Source organism: Odocoileus virginianus, chromosome 31 (genome assembly GCF_023699985.2).
Source record: "Odocoileus virginianus isolate 20LAN1187 ecotype Illinois chromosome 31, Ovbor_1.2, whole genome shotgun sequence".
Classification (NCBI taxonomy): domain Eukaryota; kingdom Metazoa; phylum Chordata; class Mammalia; order Artiodactyla; family Cervidae; genus Odocoileus; species Odocoileus virginianus.
This window is the reverse complement of record NC_069704.1, coordinates 10,272,704-10,294,863: the sequence shown is the minus strand read 5'-3', so window position 1 is coordinate 10,294,863 and position 22,160 is coordinate 10,272,704. Positions and strand designations below refer to the sequence as shown.

General features: G+C 44.8%; 1 protein-coding gene across 2 annotated transcripts in view; it reads left to right on the top strand.

The window, feature by feature from the left end:
* SNX30 (sorting nexin family member 30) overlaps positions 1–22,160 on the top strand; it is a 103,424-nt gene that overhangs the window by 24,074 nt on the left and 57,190 nt on the right. For both annotated transcript variants that reach the window (XM_070459274.1, XM_070459273.1), the window contains exon 2: positions 21,779–21,970. In XM_070459274.1, coding sequence (XP_070315375.1) covers positions 21,779–21,970 — 192 coding nt within the window. The remainder of the gene's footprint in view (positions 1–21,778; positions 21,971–22,160) is intronic.

Below are 22,160 nucleotides of genomic sequence, written 5' to 3'. Positions count from 1 at the left end.
CACGCATGTATTCCTTTCGAAAGTCAAATGGCAGCGTACTGTACACAGAGCCTTGTGCCTTGCCGTACACTCGTTACAGACCTTAGAGACCATTCCACGTGGTACAGAAATCTGCTCCTCTCTCCCCTCCCTTCCCTCCACTCCCTCTTCCTTTTTTGTTAATGACTGTATAGTATTCCTTGGTCTCAGTTCAGAACTTACAGTCCCAGACGAGAACTCTGTGCCAGTGATTCTTTTTCTTCTTTACCTGATCTTCCATGTATGCCTGGAATTTTCTTCTTAAATTAAGAAGTGTAGCAGCCTGCTTGTATTTAGGTGTATATTTTTCTTAGAGATTTCTACTCTAAAGCCTTTCCATTTTACTGCTTTGTATACATCCTTTTTATTCTTCATTCTCTTTTCTAGGAGAAAGGACTTGTGGCTGTTTGGATTTTAGTCTGTACTTTTCGAGGTTCCACTTTTTCTGGGCTGATTTTATCAGGTTATATTTTCATTCTTTATGTTGGGAGGATTCGTTGATTTGATCTTCTGAATGATGGATTTATTTTTAATTTCATTCTATGCCACTGTTTCTGCTTTTCTGTTTAAATTGAATCTAACTTGTGTTTGTTTCAGCAATTATGTTTCTGGACGTACTCTCACAACGTGATGTCCCCGATGATGATCCTGGTGTTGGGCAAGAGCTGACCACCTTTAGACGGAGATGCATGGACCTTCTGGTCTGCACGTTGGGTTTGGCTGCTTCTGCCTTCTTGGAGACGCACATGCTGTTGTCCCAAGTAATGAGATTTGCTCTTGGGCCTCCTCTCGGGCGTGCATTTGTTTGGCCATGTTATACCTATGTTTGCATACACACGTGCATATATTGCCATAAGCTGGAGATGGAAATGGCAACCCACTCCAGTATTCTTGCCTGGAGAAACCTATGGACAGAGGAGCCTGGTGGGCTGCTGTCCATGGGCTCGCACAGAGTCGGACATGACTGAAGTGACTTAGCATGCATGCATGCACTGGAGAAGGAAATGGCAACCCACTCCAGTGTTCTTGCCTGGAGAATCCCAGGGACAGAGGAGCCTGGTGGGCTGCCGTCTATGGGGTCGCGCAGAGTTGGATACGACTGAAGCGACTTAGCAGCAGCAGCAGCCTCCGCCTGACTGCAGTGGTTGGGCTGGGCTGGGATGCCACGTGGTAAGAAGAGGATGGAGAAGGGATCCGTGGCATTGCTCTTGGTCAGGCTTCCTGTCGGGGTGGGTGGCAGATAACAGGACAATAGGCTGGGTGGACCCTTCTTTTCTTAATTGAGGAAGTGGGGAGAGAGTTGCCCTGCAGATGGAGAACTTCACAGTTGATCCAAAAATACCCTTCCTCTTTTCTTTCTTTTTTTTCTTTTTTTGACTTTGCTGGGTCTTCAGTGCTGTGCAGACGTTTCTCTCGTTGCAGCAATCAGGGACTACTCTCTCGTTGAGGTGCACTGGCTTCTCATTGTCGGGGAGCCTGGGCGCTGGGGTGAGAGGTCTTCGGTAGCTCTGGTTCCCAGGCTCTAGAGCGCAGGCTTATAGTTGTGGTGCATGGGCTCAGTTGCTCTGTGGTATGAGGGATTTTCCCAGACCAGGGATCAAACCCCTGTCTCCTGCATCGGCAGGCAGATTCTTTACCACTGAGCCGCCAGGGACATCCCCGTTTCTCTTCACATTCTTCAAGTTGCATTAGAAACTCAGCACTTCACTACCCTTCCCTTACCCCACCTGCCAATTCTGTGCCTGCTTCTGTTCTTAGTAACTCACTTCTGAATTTGGGGTTTGCTCAGACCCTTCCCATATCCAGCATTTCCCACCATGGTCCAGTTAGGTTTTGGTCTCTCAACTCTGGCTAAATTTGATTTCTATGTAAATTTGATCCTGTCTTATCAACATCTTTTCCAGAAATACTGCAAAACAAAATTTTTTTTTGAATGATGGCATCCATCCCCACTTTCCAGATTTTGAAAATAGATTTATTCTTAATTTTATATTTCATTTGTCATTTCTGTGGAATTTGATGGAATGCAAGAGTCAAGCCCAGGGCTCAGCGCATACCCACTGTGGACGTAGTGGATTTCGTTATTTTTCACTTGCAGGAATATACCTGCCTCTTGCACCAGTCTCTCTTTGTTTGTTCCCCTTCCACATAATTTGAGTAGCAGCAGCTGTTAAACTGAGGGCTGTGGGCTGCATGTTATGTCAGAGCTGATTTAATTGTTCTTTCACTTTGCGCCCGCTGTGTACCAGGTGGATGGTGTTTTGGTTATGCACTGCGCTTAGCAGACCGCCCCAAAATGAGGTAGGTTAAAAGACACATTAAGAAAAATTATGTATTTATTTGGTTGCACCGGGTCCTTGTTGTAGCATGTGGGATCTTCGCTTTTCACTGCAACATGCAAGATCTTTGTTGAAGCATGTAGGATCTACTTCTCTGACCAGGGGTCGAACCCGGCCCTCCTGCATTGGAAACGAGGAGAGTCTTAGCCACTGGACCACCAGGAAAGTCCCAAGACACGTTTATTCTTATGCCTTGTGGCTCCATGGGTTCCCTGGCCTCAGCTACGTGGTTCTTGCTTGGTGTCTGTCATGTCATCTGAAGGCTCACTTGAGCTGGGTGCCTAAGTTGGCTTGTGGCTGGCAGTTAACTCGAGTGACATTTTCATGTGGCTTGGGCTGCTCAAGGCAGGCTGGCTGGGTTCCTGGAGGACATGTCCCAAAAATGAGCATCCCCAGAAATCGGAAGTGGAAGCTCCTGGGCCGTGTGAGGGCTGTGCCTAGAATCAGCACAGCATCACTTCCACCATATTCTTTTGTTCAAAGCATACATAGGGCCTATGCGGATTCAGTAGGGTGTGTTGATAGCCTCCAACTCTTGATGGGGAAGTGGCCAGGGCACATTGCAGATAAACATGTGGGATGAGAGATACCGTTATGTCTGTCCTTCAAAATACATGAACTTGACCCAGACACAAAGATAACTGATCCTCAGACCTTCTGGGACAGAGGCAGGTGGATAGACAGACAGTCACAGCACAGGTGATAACATGTTTTGAGAAGGGTAGGCACAGGCATGATGAGAGCAGTGTAGGGGATATCTGACCCAAACTGGGCAAGTGCTGGTGTGGATGGGGAGATCTGTTAAGAAAGGAGGCATCTTAGCAGGAATATGTCTGGAGCTGAGTCTAAAAGCACACGGGGACACACATTAGGTAGGTAAAGGTTCCGAAGAGTTCTGGAGATCGATTGTACAACAGTATGAATGTATTTAACACTGTTGAACTGTACCCTTAAAGATGACTAAGATGGTTAAGTTTCATGTTATATGTATTTTGCCACAGTTAAAAAAAAAGCAAACATGGGACCTGTTTGGCACAGCCTAAGGAAAAGGAAATCACTCTAGAGTCCTGAACACTTGATATGTGGATTTGCTGAAAGCAGCTGGAAGGAGGTCTCTGGGCCTTTTACTTGCACTTTTGGAAGCTGTTATCTTTACACCAAAAGAATGGATTTCCTGCCTGCTTTACAGAGACTCCTCCCTTGGTGTAGTGACACCACAGTGCGTAGAAACTTGCTCCTTACTCTGAGTCTTGGTACACCGTTTGGCTGACTGGCGTTTGTGTCCTTTGCTTCCTTGGGTGATTTTGAGGACTGTCTGCTTTCCTGGGCTTGAATCTCATAGGAAGATGAAACCCACTGGGTATAAATATTACCATCTGCTGTTAGTCTCAGCTGACAGAGGAAAAAGCACATGGGTCATTGAAGACAAATACATGTGGGCCATGTCTCCGGCATCTTTGTTCCTGATAGAAGTATTGATGACACCTCCGAAGATTGAAGGGGGGACACTAGCTCTTATCACCAGCATTTTCTCATGGCTGATGAAGGTAGTTCCGCCCGTCACAGGCTCCCTGAATTCTGTGTTGTCTCCCGGCCCACAGTCTCTCTTCTTATTCACAGGGTCCTTCCTTGCTGTTTCCTGGTAGGTCTTGGGCTCCCCTGGTGGCTCAGATAGATGGTAAAGAGCCTGCCCACAATGCAAGAGACCCGGGTTCGATCCCTGGGTCAGGAAGATCTCCTGGAGAAGAAAATGGCCCCCCCTGCCCCCCCCCCCCCCCAGTATTCTTGCCTGGAAAATTCCATGGACAGAGGAGCCTAGCAGGCTACAGTCCACGGGGTCGCGAAGAGTTGGACACGATTGAGCGATTTCACTTTCTTTTCTTTCCTTGCTCTTTCTGGCTCTGAACAGAGCTTTGAAAGCCATCTTATTTTGTTGTCCTGGATATTTTTTTAGTGTTGTTGTTCAGTCGCTAAGCTGTGTCTGACTCTGTGATCCCATGGACTGCAGCATGCTAGGCATCCCTCTCCTTCACTATCTACCTGAGTTTGCTCAAACTTGTGTTCATTGGGTCAGTGATGCCATCCAGCCATCTCATCCTCTGTCTTCCCCTTCTCCTCCTGCCCTCAGTTTTCCCCAGCATCAAGGTCTTTTCCAAGGAGTCAGCTCTTCGCATCAGGTGGCCTAAGTATTGGAGCTTCAGCTTCAGCATCAGTCCCTCCAATGAATATTCAGGGTTGATTTCCTTTAGGATTGACTGGTTTGATCTCCTTGCTGTCCAAAGGACTCTCAAGAGTCGTCTATTTTAGTGTGGTATAGTAGAAACAGCATGACTTTAGAACCAGAAGTAATCTTTTTAACCTGTACTAATTTGACAAGAGAAATTATATCTTGTTTTAATTTTCATTTTGTTGTTTACTGTTGAAGTTGAACAATTATTATTTTTTCTTTGAAATATAGTTGATTTACAATATTGTGTTAGCTTCAGGTGCACAACAGAGTGATTCAGTAGGTCTTTTTGGTTATCTGTCTTATCTATAGTAATGTGTGTGTGTTAATCCCAAACTCCTAATTTATCCCTCTTTGCCACCTTTTCCCTTTGGTAACCGTAAGTTGGCTTTCTATGTCTGTCAGTGTATTTCTGTTTGGGATAGAAGTTCATTTGTATAATTTGTTAAGATTCCACGTATGTGCATGTGTGTGTGTTGCTCAGTCATGTCCAGCTCTTTGCAACCCCATGGACTGTAGCCCATGAGCCTCCTTTGTCCTTGGGATTTCCTGGTGATATCATATGATATTTGTCTTTTTCTGTCTGACTTACTTCACTTAATATGATAATCTCTAGGTCCATCCATGTTGCTGCAAATGGCATTATTTCATTCTTTTTTATGGCTGCATAATATTCCGGAACAATTATTATTTATTGGCCATATTTACTGTATTGTCCATTTTTATATCAGGCTCTGTCTGTCTTTAATATTGATTTTCAGAACCCTTAATATGTTAAATCGAACAATCTGTGGTCATACATGTTCAAATCCTTTTCCCAGTTTGCTGTTTATACTTTTATTGTTTTGTTGACATGGAGGAAAAATTGTTAAATCTGTTGCTCTTCCTTTATGGATTCTATTTTTGGTTTTGGGAAAACTCTGGAAAGTTTTTCCCAAGCACAGGATTTTATATACTGTTCCTCTAAATTAGGAACCAGCAAATGAAGTCCAAGAGGCTAACTTTGGCCAGCTACCTTGTTTTGTTTTAAATATATATAACTCATGAGTAAAGAATTGTTGTTAACTTTCTATTTTGAAATAATTATAATTCACAGTCAATTATAGATTCACCAAAAGTGTGTGTAAGAAGATTCCAGGTGCTCTTTATCCAGTTTCCTCCAAAGCTAACAGCTTGCTTAATAATACCAACAAATTGATGTTGGTACGATCCACAGAACGCATCCAGATTTCACCCGTTTCACAAGCACTCATCTGTGTGTACACGCATGCCCGTTGCCTGCTCTGTGCAATTCTGCCACATGCGTAGACTTCTGTAACCAGGACCACCACAGTCGACACGCCGGCTCTCCCCCGACGGCAGGGCGCCCTCCTGCTGCCCTTTAATAACCGCGCCCACCCCGTCCTCCATGACACCTTCAGTCCTAAGAGGTTTTTAATGGCATTTTTAAATGACTGAAAACAATTTATATTTCATAACATAAGAAAATTAGTGAAATTCAGACTTCTGTGTCGGTAACTGAAGTTTTAGTGGAATGTAGACACACCTGTTTGTCCACCTACTGTGTAAGACTACTTTTGTACCACAACAGAGACTCGGCTTGGTGCAGTGGAGACTGTGTGACCCAAAAAGCTGGAAATATTTACTGTCTGTCCTTTACCAGAAAAGCTTGCCAGCCTCTGATATAAAACATCATCTGGTTATTTTTTTAATCTTGCGTTTTGTTCTTTTTTAAACAATTTAAGGTATAGTCAATGTATTACATTTAATTTGGTATATGATGTGATATTTACTTTTGCATTTGCTGTAAGGATATGACTTAATTATTTCCTAGTTGGTTAAACAAGTTCTTCATCAGCATTTATTGACTAATCCGTTCTCTCCTATTTGAAATTCCATAGTTATCATATACTAATTCAGATCTGTTCCATCAATTTAGATATTGACGGGATTAATCATTAGGCTATTTGGGCAGAATATATACTACCCAGGATTTCTCTGGGGATGAGAAGCCCTTGCCTCCTGCACTGACACTAAGTGTTCAAGCCGTGCACAGTGGGGACTGACCTCAGGTTTATTTCTGTGTGCAGACCCTGTGATGGCTCTGGCTTGATTTTTCTGGAGCCCATGGGGGACTGCGGATGGCCACATGGAGCTGTTGGTTAATGGTTTCTGGTCCTTTATGCTGAATCTTCTCTGGAGCTGGCTGGCTCTTAAAAAATCCTTTGAGAGGCAAAGTCTCTGGCACTGGAGGATGGGGAATTTACTGATTTGAAGGAACACACGTGAAGGGTTGCTCCTGACCAGGCTGTGCTGCAGGTTCTGAGGTGAGCGCGGTGGTGGTGGGTCTCTTGTTGGGTAGGTCCTTGTTCCGAGAGGTCTCCTGTGACCAGGGGCCGGGGCGGGACAGCCATAGCCTCTGCTCTGGACTCTCAGGGCTGGGCTCCAGCTGTGCATTCTGCTTTGTACTGGCAGAGTGACCTTAGGCCCGTCCTCTAAGCCCCCCAGACCTGTTCTCTTAGTAGGAACATGTATAATCAAGCTCACCCCCCATCCCACCCCTGTATTATTTTGAGGGTTGAGACGTACAAGGTCAAGCTTGCACAGTGCTCAGCAGAGAGTGTGAGCTTAAAATATTTGATTTCTTTGTTTTTCCTTGACTCAGAGGTGTGTGTGTGTGTCGTGGTTTTTGTCTCCAAGTCCTGTGATCTTTCTCAGTCCCAAGAGTTTGCTTTCGGTTTTGGCGTTTTGTTTTGAGTCACTTCATAGCCCAGGCTCCCAGGGCGCTCAGCTGACTCCCTGCCATAGGTGGGTTCAGGTGACAACCCTCCGGCCAGGAGCCAGGCGGTGCTGGCGGTCTGCGGGCTGTTTGCTCATGTGGCCTTAAGTGGACGCTGCTGTGAGATTCCCCCCGTGAGTTCCTGAGTGAGCGTGCTGGCTGTGACAGGAAAAATGGCCTGAGACAGGTATCCCGGAAGCAGGTGATGGAAGGTGAGTGGGTGGAGTCTGCTTGATGGAGACCGCTCCCCCCCAGTAAGAGTGGCAAGTCCCCGGCCACTTGGGGTAAGCCTTGCTGAGCACAGTCGTTTTGGCAGGGCTTGCCCTCTCGTCTCAGGGGTGGGCTTCGTGGATTTAAGCACAGCACACAGGGCTGTTGACCTTCTGTTTAAAAAGGTCAGTTCTGCTGGAACTTCAGGAATTTCTAATCCTCTGTAATTTACCTGTGTTTGAAACATGATCCCTCTGGTGTGGCCAGACTGTTTTTGTTTTTTCCTGCCGAGGAGACATTCATCAGAGTCTCCCAGGCCACCCGACCTTATCGTTGGCGACTCTTCTCACCTGTCCTTCTTCTCTGTGGCATCTCCCACCTGGCTCAGGTACCACCGGGGGCAGGGCAGGGGAGGTGTGCCTGGACAATTACAAGGGCTCCCCGAATGATCCTTCTCTCCTCTCCTATTTCTTCCCCTCTCTGTTTGATCTGTGTTTGTTTTTTCTTCCCTTCCTGAAGTCTTTTTGGAAACCTTACATGTGATTGCCACTTTCTTGCCTGAAAGCTTAGCCACTGCCTGCAGGGTACACCACAAATTCTTAAGCCTGGTATTTGAGATCCTGCAGAGTTGGAGCTCGTTGGCCTCCCAGCCACCGCCCCTGGTTCAGCCCACGAGGCCAGTCCCCAGCTGTGTCTTTTGCCTCTTTCCCTGTGTCTGTCCTGCCGAGGCCGCGCTCCATGCCGGGGACGCCTTGGCCCCACCTCGCGTGGCTCTTCGCTGTGTACACGGGCTTTCATAGACTTCTCTGTACCCTCCATGCTGCCTGGCCACCTGGATGGGTTGGCCTTGCCATTTTCCAGTGAGCGTTGGTGAATTCAAGTGATTTTCTTGCTGCCGCAGAGCTGGTAGGAGGGCTGGGATGGCAGAGTGCCTCTCTGGAGCCGGCCTTGAAGTGCAGTTACTCTCGCTTTCTCTGGGCCCCAGCATAGCGGTGTCCCCTTATTCGTGTGTTTGTCTCACTATATCATGTTGCTGTTTGTCCTGGGTTCATGCCACACCCGCACTCCACCCCGAAACTTGATTCCTCAAATTCCCCTGCTTCTAGAATAGTACCTGGCACTCAGTGGGAACTCGATAAATGTTTGTTTGGATGGAGACATGAATGAGTAGATTTTTTTCTTTCCATATCCTGTAATTTGTGGTTTGAGGGAAGATGGTACCCTGGTAATCAGGCTACTTAAAACGCCTGCATGTAGGAAAACATCTCTTTTGGCCTACAGAAGAAATAGAAAGTGGTCATTATTTTGTCCCACTCCCTCTGCCGTCTCACAGAGATTCCTTGAAGTTTGATGCTGAAAACATATTTAATTACATATATTGGAAGAAGGTAATCTTTCAGCTAAATTTTGTCAAACAACAGCTATACCTAAAAGGGGCTTTGAAGAAAGTTAACGCTCCCTTGATCTATCAGTCCTCGCCTCCCCGCAACAACCACCTGAACTGAAGAGTAATAATAAGCATCTTCACTGTGGACAGGTGGCATCTTTCTCTGTCATGTGTGAGGTGTAAATGAAAGCATCTTGAGAAATCCTTGTGTCTGTTGCTCCCTTGTATACTGGCTTCAGGACAGCCCTCCACACCTCCCCGCGGGGATGCACGCCCTCCAGCCCCTGCTACACCACCACATGGAAGCTGCCTCCTTGCTGACTTTGTTTTGATTTATGTATTATTTAATGTGTTTATTTTTGGCGCGCTGGGTCTTGGTTGCTGCGCAGGCCTCTCTAGTTGCGATGGGCGGGGGCCACTCTCTCGGTTGCCAAGCTCAGGCTTCTCGTTGCAGTGTCTTCTCTTATTATTTGAGTGTGGGCTTTAGGCGCACGGGCTTCAGGAGTTGCAAGGCAGAGTCTTAGATGCTCCTCCGCACGTGGGATCTTCCTGGATCAGGGATCGAACCTCTGTCCCCTGCATTGGCACGTGGATTCGTAACCACTGGACCATCAGGGAAGTCCCTGACTTTGATTATCCTCATAGTTCATAGGCAGAGAAGGTCACAGTATTTTTTTTTTTCTGTCATTCATTCCTTGACTTCTTTTATCTGTTTCTGCCCTTTACGTTTGTACCCGGCCTTAAATACTTCCACGCATCCTTATATTAATATTTAAAGGGCTCGTTTCTGCCTCTGAGCTCAGAACACCCACATAAGAGGCCCGGACCAACCAGCATGAAGCACGGGTCCCTTTTCTTGCTCGTCCTTCGTTCCTGCCTTTCCCCCACTTTCCTTGTCTGGCTACTTAGTTGTGAAACTCTCTGGAGCTGTTTTGGTGTAGAATGTCCTGTTCTTGCTTTTTCTTTCTCTCCTGGTTGTTTAGACTGTGATCAGCTGGATGTTGAGCGCCTTCTTATTTTGCAGTAAATCCATTCACCATGGAAATAAAGAGAGATCCCCCACGTCCCGGTCCAGTCCGAGTCTTGTCAGTAGGAGTGTGGGGATTAGATCTGGAGCAACCAGGTAGCCAGGTAGGTCTCAAGCCTGGAAATGCATTTGTCCTCTTGGGTGGGAGGTGGGCGTGCTTCAGGTTTCTAGAAAGGATGCCATGGGGGTTCTGTATCTCAGGCTTTGAAGAATTTCTCAGAAAACCATCTCTTTTAGCTCCTCTGTGGTTAGATGCAGATTCCTGAATCAACATAACAGTGTTTTAATGCCACAAGGCTAATATTGACAGAATCCTATTAGGGAAAGAATCCTAATAGATCATGCAACTGTGACCTATTTGAGTACAATCACATATTTCCTTCTAATTTGACAAATGCTCACCTCAGGTTAGTTTTAGGCTTGGATGGAGTTTCACAGGCATCCCTACCCCTAAAGGCAGGGTCTGTGTGTCACAGATCGTTGAGTGTGACAGTACTTAACTGAGAAGCGATTTGAATTTGGGGAGCTCATGTAAGTTCAGATATACTTCTGCTTCCTTTTTTAATTGAGAGAGACAGTTTAGAAGCAGTGGGGCTTAACTTCGTCCCCCATGGATACTTTTGGAACTCTAAAAAACACTAGGTTCTCTCCAAAGGAAGATTCCGATTTACAAGGGCATGTGCAAAATCTTGCACATTATTTTTGGCATGGGGTGTCTTTGGATTCTAGAGGAAGAGTCCCGATTATGGAGGAATGGTGAGCCTCAGGCCATTTTTGAGGACGAGACACTTTTAGTCTTGCCCAGTGCACCATGCTATTTTAAGCACAGCTGAGTGGTGTAAGCCTGGCTTTAAGAGTAACCACTTCAGTTGAATTGGTGGTGAAGTCTTGCCCTGGTCTGTTCCTCACTTGAATGGTTTTTGTCCTTGAAAAGGAGTTTGGTCTGAGGTGATGATTAATCAACAAGTGTTTGATCACCTAGTAGATATTCAACCATGTAAGTATATTGTTTTGTCTCAGTCCTTGTTCTGAAAACCAAGATGCTTCCCTTATCTCTCCGAAGGCGTCTGACTCCTTACCTCAGATGCTTGAGTGCATTCCACGTGTGCGGTGCCATGTCAGATCATAACAAAAACATGTCAGTTAGGACCAGTTTGTGAGGTGAACAAACAGTACAGTTAAGGAGTGTTGTGTGAAGGGTGGGAAAGAACTAACACATTGAAGGGATTGTGGTAGCACATTACTTGCGTGTTTTCTTGAATCCTTACATCCTCTGTGTCGTAGATGGAGAAACTGGGGCTCAGAGAGATTGAGCACCTTACTCCAGGCCTGGTGAGGAGCAAAGCCAGAATTCAAGCCCAGTCATTTGGACTCTAAGCCCAGGTCTTCCTTCCTGCCTTGCCTCTTCTGTTAAAAGACCAGAGGTAGATGGAATGCGTTAGGGTTGGGAGAGTGTAGAAATGAGACCCTTAGACTGAATATCCCCAGTGGGTCCTTTTTTTTTTTTAATTTATACATTTTATTTGGCTGCACTGGATCTTAGTTGCAGCTTGTGGGATCCAGTTCTCCTGACCAAGGAAGTGCCCCCAGTAGGTCTTTATGAAACACTGTTTCTCCTCCTCTGTTGATTCCCACTCATCATGGAGCTTTTTCTCAGTTGGTCTTCTGGAGCTCCTTATGTGCCGTGTGCATCACTCTTCTTCTATGGAGTGGCTGGGTTATGTGGCGTACCACAGAATGCCACACAGGTGAGAGAGCAGAGACCTGACGTCCTCACATTACTGCCTGCATGACCTCTTACATGCAGCTTCTGAGTCTTTTCTTGTAAGTGACACAACTTGGATGATCTGAGGGGTTCTCTGCCCCAGACCCCTGCATGATTTTGATGTAGAAATGTCAGGGAGAGAACGCCTTTTCTGCTGAGCTTTCAGCTGGCAGAATGCATCAAGGTGGGAAGGAAGGAGGTTTTCAGAGAGATTTTGAGAGTCATGTTCTCTTCGTTGGATACTTTGGCTGAGGTTTAATTCTTGTGTTCGGAAATGGCTTGGCTTTTTCATTCCTCCACATCATACATGTACTTGACCAGCAACAGTGTTAGAACCTTTGTCATGTGGGTCCTAGGTATCAATCAGTTAGGGACAAGCTTGGAGAAGGAAATGGCAACCCACTCCAGTATTCTTGCCTGGAAAACCCCATGGATGGAGGAACCTGGTAGGCTACAGTCCATGGGATCGCAAGTCAGACACGACTTAGCGACTTCACTTTGCAGAAATACCTCTCCTCCTTCAGAGGTAGTGATTTCTTAGCCTGGAATGTCCAGACTAAGCTCTCCCACTATCTTGTTTTCCTGTTCAGCAAATTTTCTTGTTCCTCCCAAGTTGCCGCAGCAGCCTTTATGTGCCTCCTTCATTTTGCGTGGACCTCGATAGTATCCCATATTGTTTTGCATCATAGGTAGAGGTTTTTGTGGCCACGTGCCCAGCCAGATTGAGTCATCTAAACACAGGTGTCGCATCCTCGTGGCTCTGTGTCAGCACTTTGACTAATGTGTGTTAGATGTTTCACTATGTGGTTGATGGTTCACTATCCATCTTTAGAAGGATGGAAAGAGATCATATTTAAATTCATCTGAGGGTAGGAGATAAACCTTTCCTCCCAAAAATCGCAGGAATGTCTGGAGAGTCTTAGAAAAAGCTGGTAGTAAACATTGGCAGCTGAGCTGGAGAATGTGGATGTGGGCTCTTGCTCTTCATCTGTAATCTTGTCTGAGGTCATCTTTTGGGTCAGCCAGTAGAGGAATTTACTTGAAGGGAGTTTTTCTAATAGAAAAGTTGGGGAAACCGTTTCATTTGAAATTACTTTATTAACCTGCAAATAATTAAAAGTGATCTCTTAACCCGTGTCCAAAGAAGAGTCTTTCCCATATAAGTAATGCTCCAGAATCCGAAGTGGGAAAATTTAAGTCTCTTCAGGGAAGATGCTAACCTAGACATCACAGACTGCTGGGCTGTGGGAACTTGGGGACGCTTGTGCAAGCAACCTTGGAGGTTTTGGAGAATATTGGAGATGCAATTCTAGGGCAGGGGTGGAAAGGAAGGAAGACTGAACTGCTGATGAGCAAGTAAGAGTTCTAGGACTTAGGTCACATGGTTAAGATGAATTTTATGTAACTCTGCAGAAAAAAAAAAAAACAACTGTACCTCTTAAAATTCCATGTTCTTTATACACTATTTCCTACCCAGATTTAAAAAAAATTACACAGACATTTTTGGGACTTCCCTGGTGGTCCCGTGATTAAGATTCTGAACTCCCAATGCAGGGGGTTTGATCCCTGGCTGGATAACTAAGGTCCTTCGTGTTACATAGCTCAGCCACAGAATAAATTGCGTAGACGTTTTTATAATTATATGTATTAGCCTTGCTGTGGTAGTGAACAGTCCCCAAAATACAGAGGTTTGCAGCAAGCATTCATTTCTAGGTCAGGTTTTGTGTTGGAGGCTATGAGTCCGTGGCTATGGCTCTTTTCCACAAGTCTCCGTTCTGAAGGCTCAGCCTGTTTGGCACATGCTAGTTTCAGAGCAGAGGAGGGAAGAGACCCTGAGAGCTGACGGAAACATGCGTGGCTCTTCACGTGTCGGCTCCCATCTGGTGTAGGTCACGTTTGCTCGTGCGCCATTGGCCGATCCAGGTTACTTAGGAAGTGGGGATGGGCCTTCCTGGCGGCAGTCACTGGGCAATAGTGAGGGTATGCAATCCTCTTAAAGGTACGGAGTGAATAGTTGCGAACGATAATACAGTCTACCATACGGCTTGCTTTCTGTCCTCTCCTTTTGTCGCTGAACCACATAGTAAATGCCTTACCTCCATTTAGACTTAACATTTTAAAATGCTTTAAATGCATTTCTCCCTGTTATGGGTATCACAGTTTGAGATTAATTTTTGAAGAAACCAACCTTTTGCCAGAAAGTGATGTGGTAGATCACTGCATGTTTGGCTTGAAAGATTGCAGCGCATGGAGCCCTGTCGTACATTGTTGCTTTAGCTCAAGTCTCCGGAGCAATATGAATAAAGGGGTGATATTAGGTATCAGAGTCTTGTTTCTGAATTTAATAGACATGCCTTCAGGGTTTCATATTACTTCCTTCTTTAAAACTATATTACTGAGATCTAATTCACATACTCTAAAATTCATCATTTTAAACTATACAGTTGAGTGGTTTTTAGTGTACACACAGCACTGTGCAACCATCATTAATGTTGAATTCCAAATTATTTTATCACCCGAAAAAGAAACCTCATATTTATTGTGTTCACTCCCATTTCCTCTTGCCTCCAGCCCCTGGCAACCAAAAGTCTGCTTTCTGTCTCTCTCATTTGCCTGTCTGGCTTCTTCAGATAAATGGAATTATACATGTGGCCTTTCATGTCTGGCTTCTTTCACTTAGAGCAGTGTTTTCAGGGTTCATAGCTGATGTTTTCTGATATATACTCTTTAACATATTTAGGGACCTTTTTTCTTCTTAATTAGAGATTTTAATGGAATGAGTGATATTTACCAGTGAATGATGCCAACAGACATTTTGGCAGATGTGGGCATGGTTATATTTGACAATGATCAGTTAATATAATACATAGCATTATAACTTTTTTAATGTTAAATAATTTTTTATTTCCTAGACAATGTTTGAATCAACCCTTATATATTATTTTTCTTTCTTTCTTTTAAAAAACAATTGTTTTACTGTACCATTTGCTGTTATTTTATTGACAAAGTTTACACTTAATCTAATAAAAAAATCCTTTTTTTGTCCTTTTTTTTTTTGTCCTACTATTTTGATATCAGATATTCCCTGATGGCTCAGATAGTAACGAATGTGTCTGCAATGCAGGAGACCCTGTTTGATCCCTGGGTTGGGAAGATCCCCTGGAGAAGGGAATGGCTACCCACTCCAGTGTTCTTGCCTGGAGAATTCCATGGATAGAGGAGCCTGGCAGGCTATTGTCCATGGTGTTGCAGAGTTGGACTCGACTAAGTGACTAACACTTTCAATTTTTCATAGGTAACTCCTATAATAAAATGATTTGAAACCATCTTCATTTTTTGAAGTGTTTTGGAGTGTTTGAACAAAACAGAGCTTTTTTCCTTGAGTCTCATTAGAGCTCAGCTCTAAAGCCGTTGGGACTTAGCTCACCTTTCAGTAAAGGTTCTCTGACCACAGTTCTGAGGTTATTTATTTGTTTAGATTTTCTACCTCAATTTAATTTCTCCTTGGCCATACATTTTCCTGCAAAGTCATCAAATTCATGGAGACTTACGGGTATATTAACATAGCTATTCATAGCACATCCTTGTAATTTATAATCATACATAGAAGTAAGATCTCAACTGTTGTTGCCTGCTCATTTTCCCCCTCTTTCTGTATTATTGATCGGGCTTCCTAAGTTTTAGTTTATGTAATTCATCTTTTAGAAGAATTAAATTTTTGTTTCATTTATAACTTTGAAAATTAAAAAAAAAGCAAAACATTTTTTGGCCAAGCAGCATGTAGGACCTTAGTTCCTGACCAGGGATTGAACCTGTGCCCTCTGCCTTGGAAGCGCAGAGTCCTAACCACTGGACTGCCAGGAAAGTCCCCTGTTTATTTTCATTTTATGCTTTAATTTATTTATGCCCTCTTCTACTTTCTGTTGACTTTTCTTTTTAAATGAGAGTACAAAGTAAATGTGGACTAAAGTGTACTGTTCATGGGATAAATCTTTTTCAAATGTGTACATTTTTCTGCTCTTAAGGACTGTTGCTTTCCTCATGTTTCAGCTTTCTTGGGTCTGAATGATGAGTTAATATAGGCTGGATAGATTGTTCTTTTTTTTGGGGTCTAGTGAGGTAATACAGTTCTGCTAGTTGCCTCTCACCAGAACAGGCGAGTAACTGGATACGCTGTTTGCACTTGATGTTACATTTGTCTTCTTGAACTGTAGGTTGAGTTGAGTGACCAGTTGACAGGTCATTTGAGTGGTCTCGCTGTGGGAAAAAGCCCTAGAAGAAAGAAAGCCAGGGTCAGGGACAGTCGGTGAGGAAGACTTGGCTTGGCTCCTCTGTTGTGTGGGTCCAGCGTAGCCTGGCCTCCTCCTCGCTTTAGGTGCTCGGCTTATCTCGTAGAGTCCAGCCTTTTCAGAATCTGTGATCTTGCCTCCTCTGTGCTTGGTGGACCCACCCAGGGCAGCTGACTTCATGAAAGTGCAAGCAAGCACCTTCTTGTTGCTCTGACCTTTCTCTTGTTCAGGATGCCTTGAGAGGCTTTGGCAGGCTCTTTCTGGTGGCTCAGAGGTTAAAGTGTCTGCCTGCAATGCGGGAGACCTGGGTTTGATCCCTGGGTCGAGAAGATCCCCTGGAGAAGGAAATGGCAACCCACTCCACTATTCTTGCCTGGAGAATCCCATGGACAGAGGAGCCTGGTGGGCTATAGTCCACAGGGTCTCAAAGAGTCGGACACGACTGAGTGACTTAACTAACTTTCTGAAACTAGATCATCATGGTGACATTTCTCTAACAGTATCAAAAAGAGAAATTGCAGTATTTTAGCATGACTTGTTTTCATTATGTCCATGTTGGCTCCTAATGCATACCACTTTCTTTCCTAAACCCTGTGTTTAATATAGCAATAGAATTTTACTGGTGACTTCTGTTAGTGTAATAACCTGTCTTGTGGTTGGCTGACCATGATGTTGGATCTTTTAACTGAAATTCTTTGAATAAGGGTAGTTTCCAGAGTGGCCTAGTTATGTATTTCTCTTCCTAAGTAAAAAGGGGAAGCTGGGAGAAGAAATTCTTTTATAACTGAAATTGCATAGTAAGAATTGATCATTTGAAGCAATGAGAAGTTTTCATTAATTTGTCAACTCTGTAGTTGTAACTCTCACAAGGGCTACTGTAGATAGACTTATTGTTACAGTGAAATACTAACAAAGATGTGGTTAGGGCAGGGACTGTGACTCTAGGTGTAATTTTAATTTTCAGCAGCATCTATTGTCTACTGTGAACCCAGTCCCATAGTCTATAAGGGTATGCATGAATATGTGCAGACAAGTTGACTTCTGTGTGTGTGTGTAAGTATTTTAATAGTGATGTAGAGCCTACTATGTTCCAGGTACTGTTCTAATTGCTCCATATGTTAACTCAATCTCATTATGACCATTTTATAAGTGAGGAAATTGGGGCATAGAGAGATTAGGAATTTGCTGAAGTCATGCTGCTTGTAAATGGTGGAACTGGGATTCAAAACTAGGCAGTCTGGCAAGGTTAGCCTGTTTCATTCTCCTTCAACTGGCATTTATTGAGTATGTTATATTGACAAGAGATTGAGTTGGATCACTCCCCAAACTCATTCATTCATCAGATTCTTACTGAGTACCTACTATGTGTCAAAGAACAGAGGGGTGGACAAGACAACGCCTCTGCTTCTGTGGAACTTATGGACTGGTGGAGAGTCAGACATAATTAATTAATATGCAATACATTTTCAGAGAGAGGTGAATCCTGCAATGAAAATAAAGCCAGGGAAGGGACTGGAAAATGCTGGAGGGGTGCAGGGCTATTTTTAGATTTTTGTGGGCTGAGAATGCCTCTCTGAGTGGGTGTCATTTGAGCAAAAACCAGTTCGAGGAGAAAAGCCAGCCCAGTGGCAATCAGAGTGGGGAGAGCCGTGTCCAGGCAGAATGAGCCGCTAGCATGAAGGCCCCGAGGTCAGGATAAGCCAAGGCCAGAGTGTGTAGAGCAGGATGAGCTGGGCGGAAGGGGAGGATGTCTGGGAGGAGGTCAGAGACAGTGACAAGATCATGCTGGCCCTGGTGGGTTATGGGAGGGAATCTGGATTTTATTCTGAACGTGAGTGGATGGAAGTCTTGGAGAGTTTTGAACCAGTATGTGTATGTGTGTGTGTGATGTGTTTTGATTGACATTTTTCAGAGCACATTCTGGCTGCAGTACGGAGAACTGACCATAAGGTAGCAGCAAGGAAACAGGAGGCTTTTGTGTTGAGCGAGGGGCTGTCTCCCTTCTTCCGTCCTGTAATTCACGTTAGTTCGAAGGCACGGCTCTCCCACAGTACTCGCTCAGGTCTCCGTGAAACAGACACGCTGCCGGAGGACTCCAGGGGCAGAGGAGTCAGGTCACTGCGTCCACCTGACCCCCTGCCCTTCCTCCGAAGATTTTCATATATTCTCTTTACCTTTGTTCCTCATGGGGACAGTATCTTGAGAGGGGTTATCTGGGGAATAACATGTATTCAAACCCTCAGGGAAAACGTTTGTATTCCTGGACTTGCTTTAAAAACAGACACTTTGTGTATACCCAAAAGGATTTATGGCCTGAGAATGGAGACAGGGGACAGTGTTGGGTTGGGAAACGCTACACAAAGGGGACTCAGCTTGATTACACCCTTGACCCCAGAAGCCTGGGCTCAAATCAGCAGAGTGATGACTGGCTTCCATACGTTTGAACACAGTCCTCAACTTTTTCGAGTCTGCTTCCTCCTTGGTGGAGTGTTTGATTGCTAACCTCACAAGGCTGACACAGGGGCCAGTGAAATAGGAATGTGGAGGCCCTGTGCATAGATGTGCCGTGGAACTCGAGGACCGTAGCTTCCGTTTTTAGGAGATTCCAGGCATATCGCTCATTGACTGTGCATGTATGCTCACATAACACCCCAGGAAACACCTCGTAGGATAGGTACGGGTGTTTCTCCTGGTCGTGTAGTCTAAAGGAAAGAATCTGCTATGTGACAAGGTCTGGTTGGCGTGCTCTTGTCCTCCCCAAACCCCACTAACTGACTTGAGAACTGAAGTTCCCACTCTCCGGCCAAGACTTCTCAGACCTTCTTGTGGGCTGTTCCTGGAGGGTTATTGACTGAGGTCCCCAGAGCAAAGGTTAGGGGGGTTGGCTGGAGTCATGGGGGGACCTGCAAACAAGCAGATAATCACACACACATACAAACAAGGCACAGTTACAGTTGTTGGGGATGCACAGTGCTTGTGGGTAAGCTGTATATGTAAATAAATGATTAAAACTATGAAAATTGCTTCCATGGAGATATCTTTAAGGTATCGAGAAGGGAGTGGCTGTTCTGCCTAGGCGTGGATCCAGGAAGGATCCCAAGAGGGGGTCATTTGGGCAGATTCCTGTGAGATCCTTGGAGCCCCCTGCATAGAAAGAGGGGTGTATGTATATGCTGTGCAAGTCATGATGAGGAATATGAAACAGCCTAGTGAGTTCCAGGATCAATTCAGGCCAGACTGTGGAAAACTGCTCTCTGAGCTGATGTTGGCTGATCTGACTAAAGGTTTTGAATTCTTTTAATTCTTTTGTGCAATGTTTAGCCGTAGGTGATGAGGCTTTTCTGAGGCCCAGTGAGCTAGAGTTGATTTAAAAAAAAAAAAATCAGAGGGGGCCCTTCAATGCCTAGTTGAGTGTCTTGCCTGAGGTCAGCGTTTAAATCTTTACTGAGGAGATAAAGATGTGATGGTTGTCTCAGAGCTCCAGAGATGTCCTCTCATGGATCCCTAGGCCCTGGAGTAGGGACACTGCATGCCCCGTGGCATCAGTGTGCTGAGGAAGCAGTTTGCAGAATCTGCTGTATCAAGGTTCTGCGGTCCACACTAGAGCAGCTGCCGAGGGGCCTGCCTTCCCAGCTAACAAGCCGCTCGGCTGAGAAGTGGAGGGTTGGGGTCCATTCCCATTGAGTATCTTCTGTGAAATGGTACCCTTTCAGTAATTACGAAAGTATTTTTGATGGCATATGTTAAGAATGTGATTAAATTATCTGTGGTCAGGGAGACAAAGGAAGGTGCTTTTTTGGTTTACTTTCCATCACCCATTGAGTTGGGTGACATTGCCCTTGACCCCAGACTGTGCTTCTCTCTGCCTTGTTCCAGACCCTGTTCCCAGATGAGCCATGTTCAGCTGGAGCTCGTGGATATGATGGCTTGGTTGACTTTTCGTTTTCTGTATGTTCTTTTCTCTGGGGGCTAAGTCGTATCCAGCCTGCACACAAGGAGACATCGTTCAGGGGAAAGCACCTCCCCACCCGCAGCCTGTGATCTGACCGCCCCGCAGCCTGTGATCTGACTGCCCCGCAGCCTGTGATCTGACTGCCCTGCAGCCTGTGATCTGTTTCCCGCATTCCTGACCAAGGCCCTTTGCTTAGTGTCATGTCATTTTCTTGCCATATTCCTTAGTCTTTGCCTTCTAATTATTCCAAAGTGACATTCAGAGGCTTTCACATCTGCTAGGACAGGGTTTTGTTCTTTTGTCAAATCTTAAAACCAGAAAAGCAGCAGTAGCATAAGGCAACTGGAAGAAAAGCAGAAAAGGTAACTGGAAGACTGCATATTTTTTGATATTAAAGGGACATAATTGATTCAAGTGGCTTCCTGCTGAGACCTCAGAAGAAACAAGTCCCTAAGTTTTTAACCTTTCCTTCCCTTTCTTTTCTGGTACTTGCTCTCCCCACCTCCTTTAAGCTTTTCTATTGTGGAAAATTTTAAACAAATATGGAAGAGGAGAGAATTTATAATGAATCTGCAAGTACCAGCTTCAATAATGATCAACTTTGGTGCATCTTGACTCTTTGTAAGTGACCCCGTGGACTGTAGCCCACCAGACTCCTCTGACTGTGGAATTCTCCAGGCAAGAAAGAATACTGGAATGGGTGGCTAGTCCCTTCTCCGGGGGATCTTCCTGATCCAGGGATTGAACCCGGGTCTCCTGCTTTGCAGGCAGTTTGTTTACTGTCTGAGCTACCAGGGAAGCCCATTACCCACCTATCTGTCCTTAATTATTTTAAAACAAATGTTAACATCACACATTCTATCATTTAATCTATGAATACCATAGTTACATGTTACTAAAAGATGAAGACTTTGTAAAATCATCATACTTTCATTACCACACCTAATAATTCCTTCATGTCATCAAATAATTATTTGATATTAAAATTTTCCTGAATATCCAAAAATGTTTTAACCCTGTGTTTTAATCAGGACCCATTGCAATTGTTGATAGATCTCTTAAATTTCTTTACATCTATAGGTGTTCTTTCTATCTCTTTCTCTTTTTTTTCCTTGCAGTTTATTTATGGAAGAAACTGGATCTTTAGTTCTCTTTAGTTTCACATAGTGTAGATTCTGCTTATCATGTCCTTAGAGATTGTTTTAACACGTTCCTCACTCCTCTGTGTTTCCTGTAAATTGATGCTGTATCTAGAGCTTTGTTCAGGATATAGATTCAGTTTTCTGGGAAGCATGCTTAATAGGTAGTGGTGTGAACTTATTCCGGGTATATAATGTTTAATTATCTCTTCATGATTGTTGGTTGAGTTTTTAAATGTGTTAGGTATTTAAGAGGGTTCTGGCCCTTTAATGTCACCTGGGCCCAAGTGAAGGTCTTGAGAAAGTGGGGAAATGAAAGAATGTGGTGTGCTCAGGAGTTCCTTCTCTGTCCAAGCCTGATGATGCAGGTGGCTCTTAGGTTTTCCGTCCCCGAACTGTTGGTTCCTGCAGCGCTGGGAGATGAATCAACAGGATTTGGTGGAGATCACTGCCTGTCGTGTGTTTCTTGTGGTCATAAAAGACTCTGTTCACTTAAGAAATGCTAAGAAAGGAGAGGATCAGATTCCTTGGAAGTTGTTTTTGTATTTGGGGGTGTTTCCTGGTTTGGCTGCACCAGCCCCCGGGGCTGCGGTTCTCTAGGAGAGTGTTTCAGCTCATGTGTACAGTGATCCTTCTCTTCCCCCAGGATCTCATCTTGCCCAACGGCGGCACTCCGGCAGGCACTGCGAGCCCAGCTTCTTCATCGTCCCTGCTCAACAGACTGCAGCTTGATGATGACGTGGATGGTGAGACCAGAGACCTCTTTGTCACGGTTGATGATCCTAAGAAGCACGTCTGCACGATGGAGACCTACATCACGTACAGGATCACCACCAAAGTAGGTCCCTTTGTTCTCTCCCGTCTGGTGTGCCCTGTCTTGGAGAAGTGGTCCTCCCGCCGTGAGTCCTGCCTTCTCCTTTTCCCTCCCTCTGCACACCTGTGTTCACCTTTCTCACAGTTGTGGGTACAGCTCTTTCGGAGAGTGGATATATTCAGATTTAAAAGGGTTATATGTAAGTTTTTTCTTT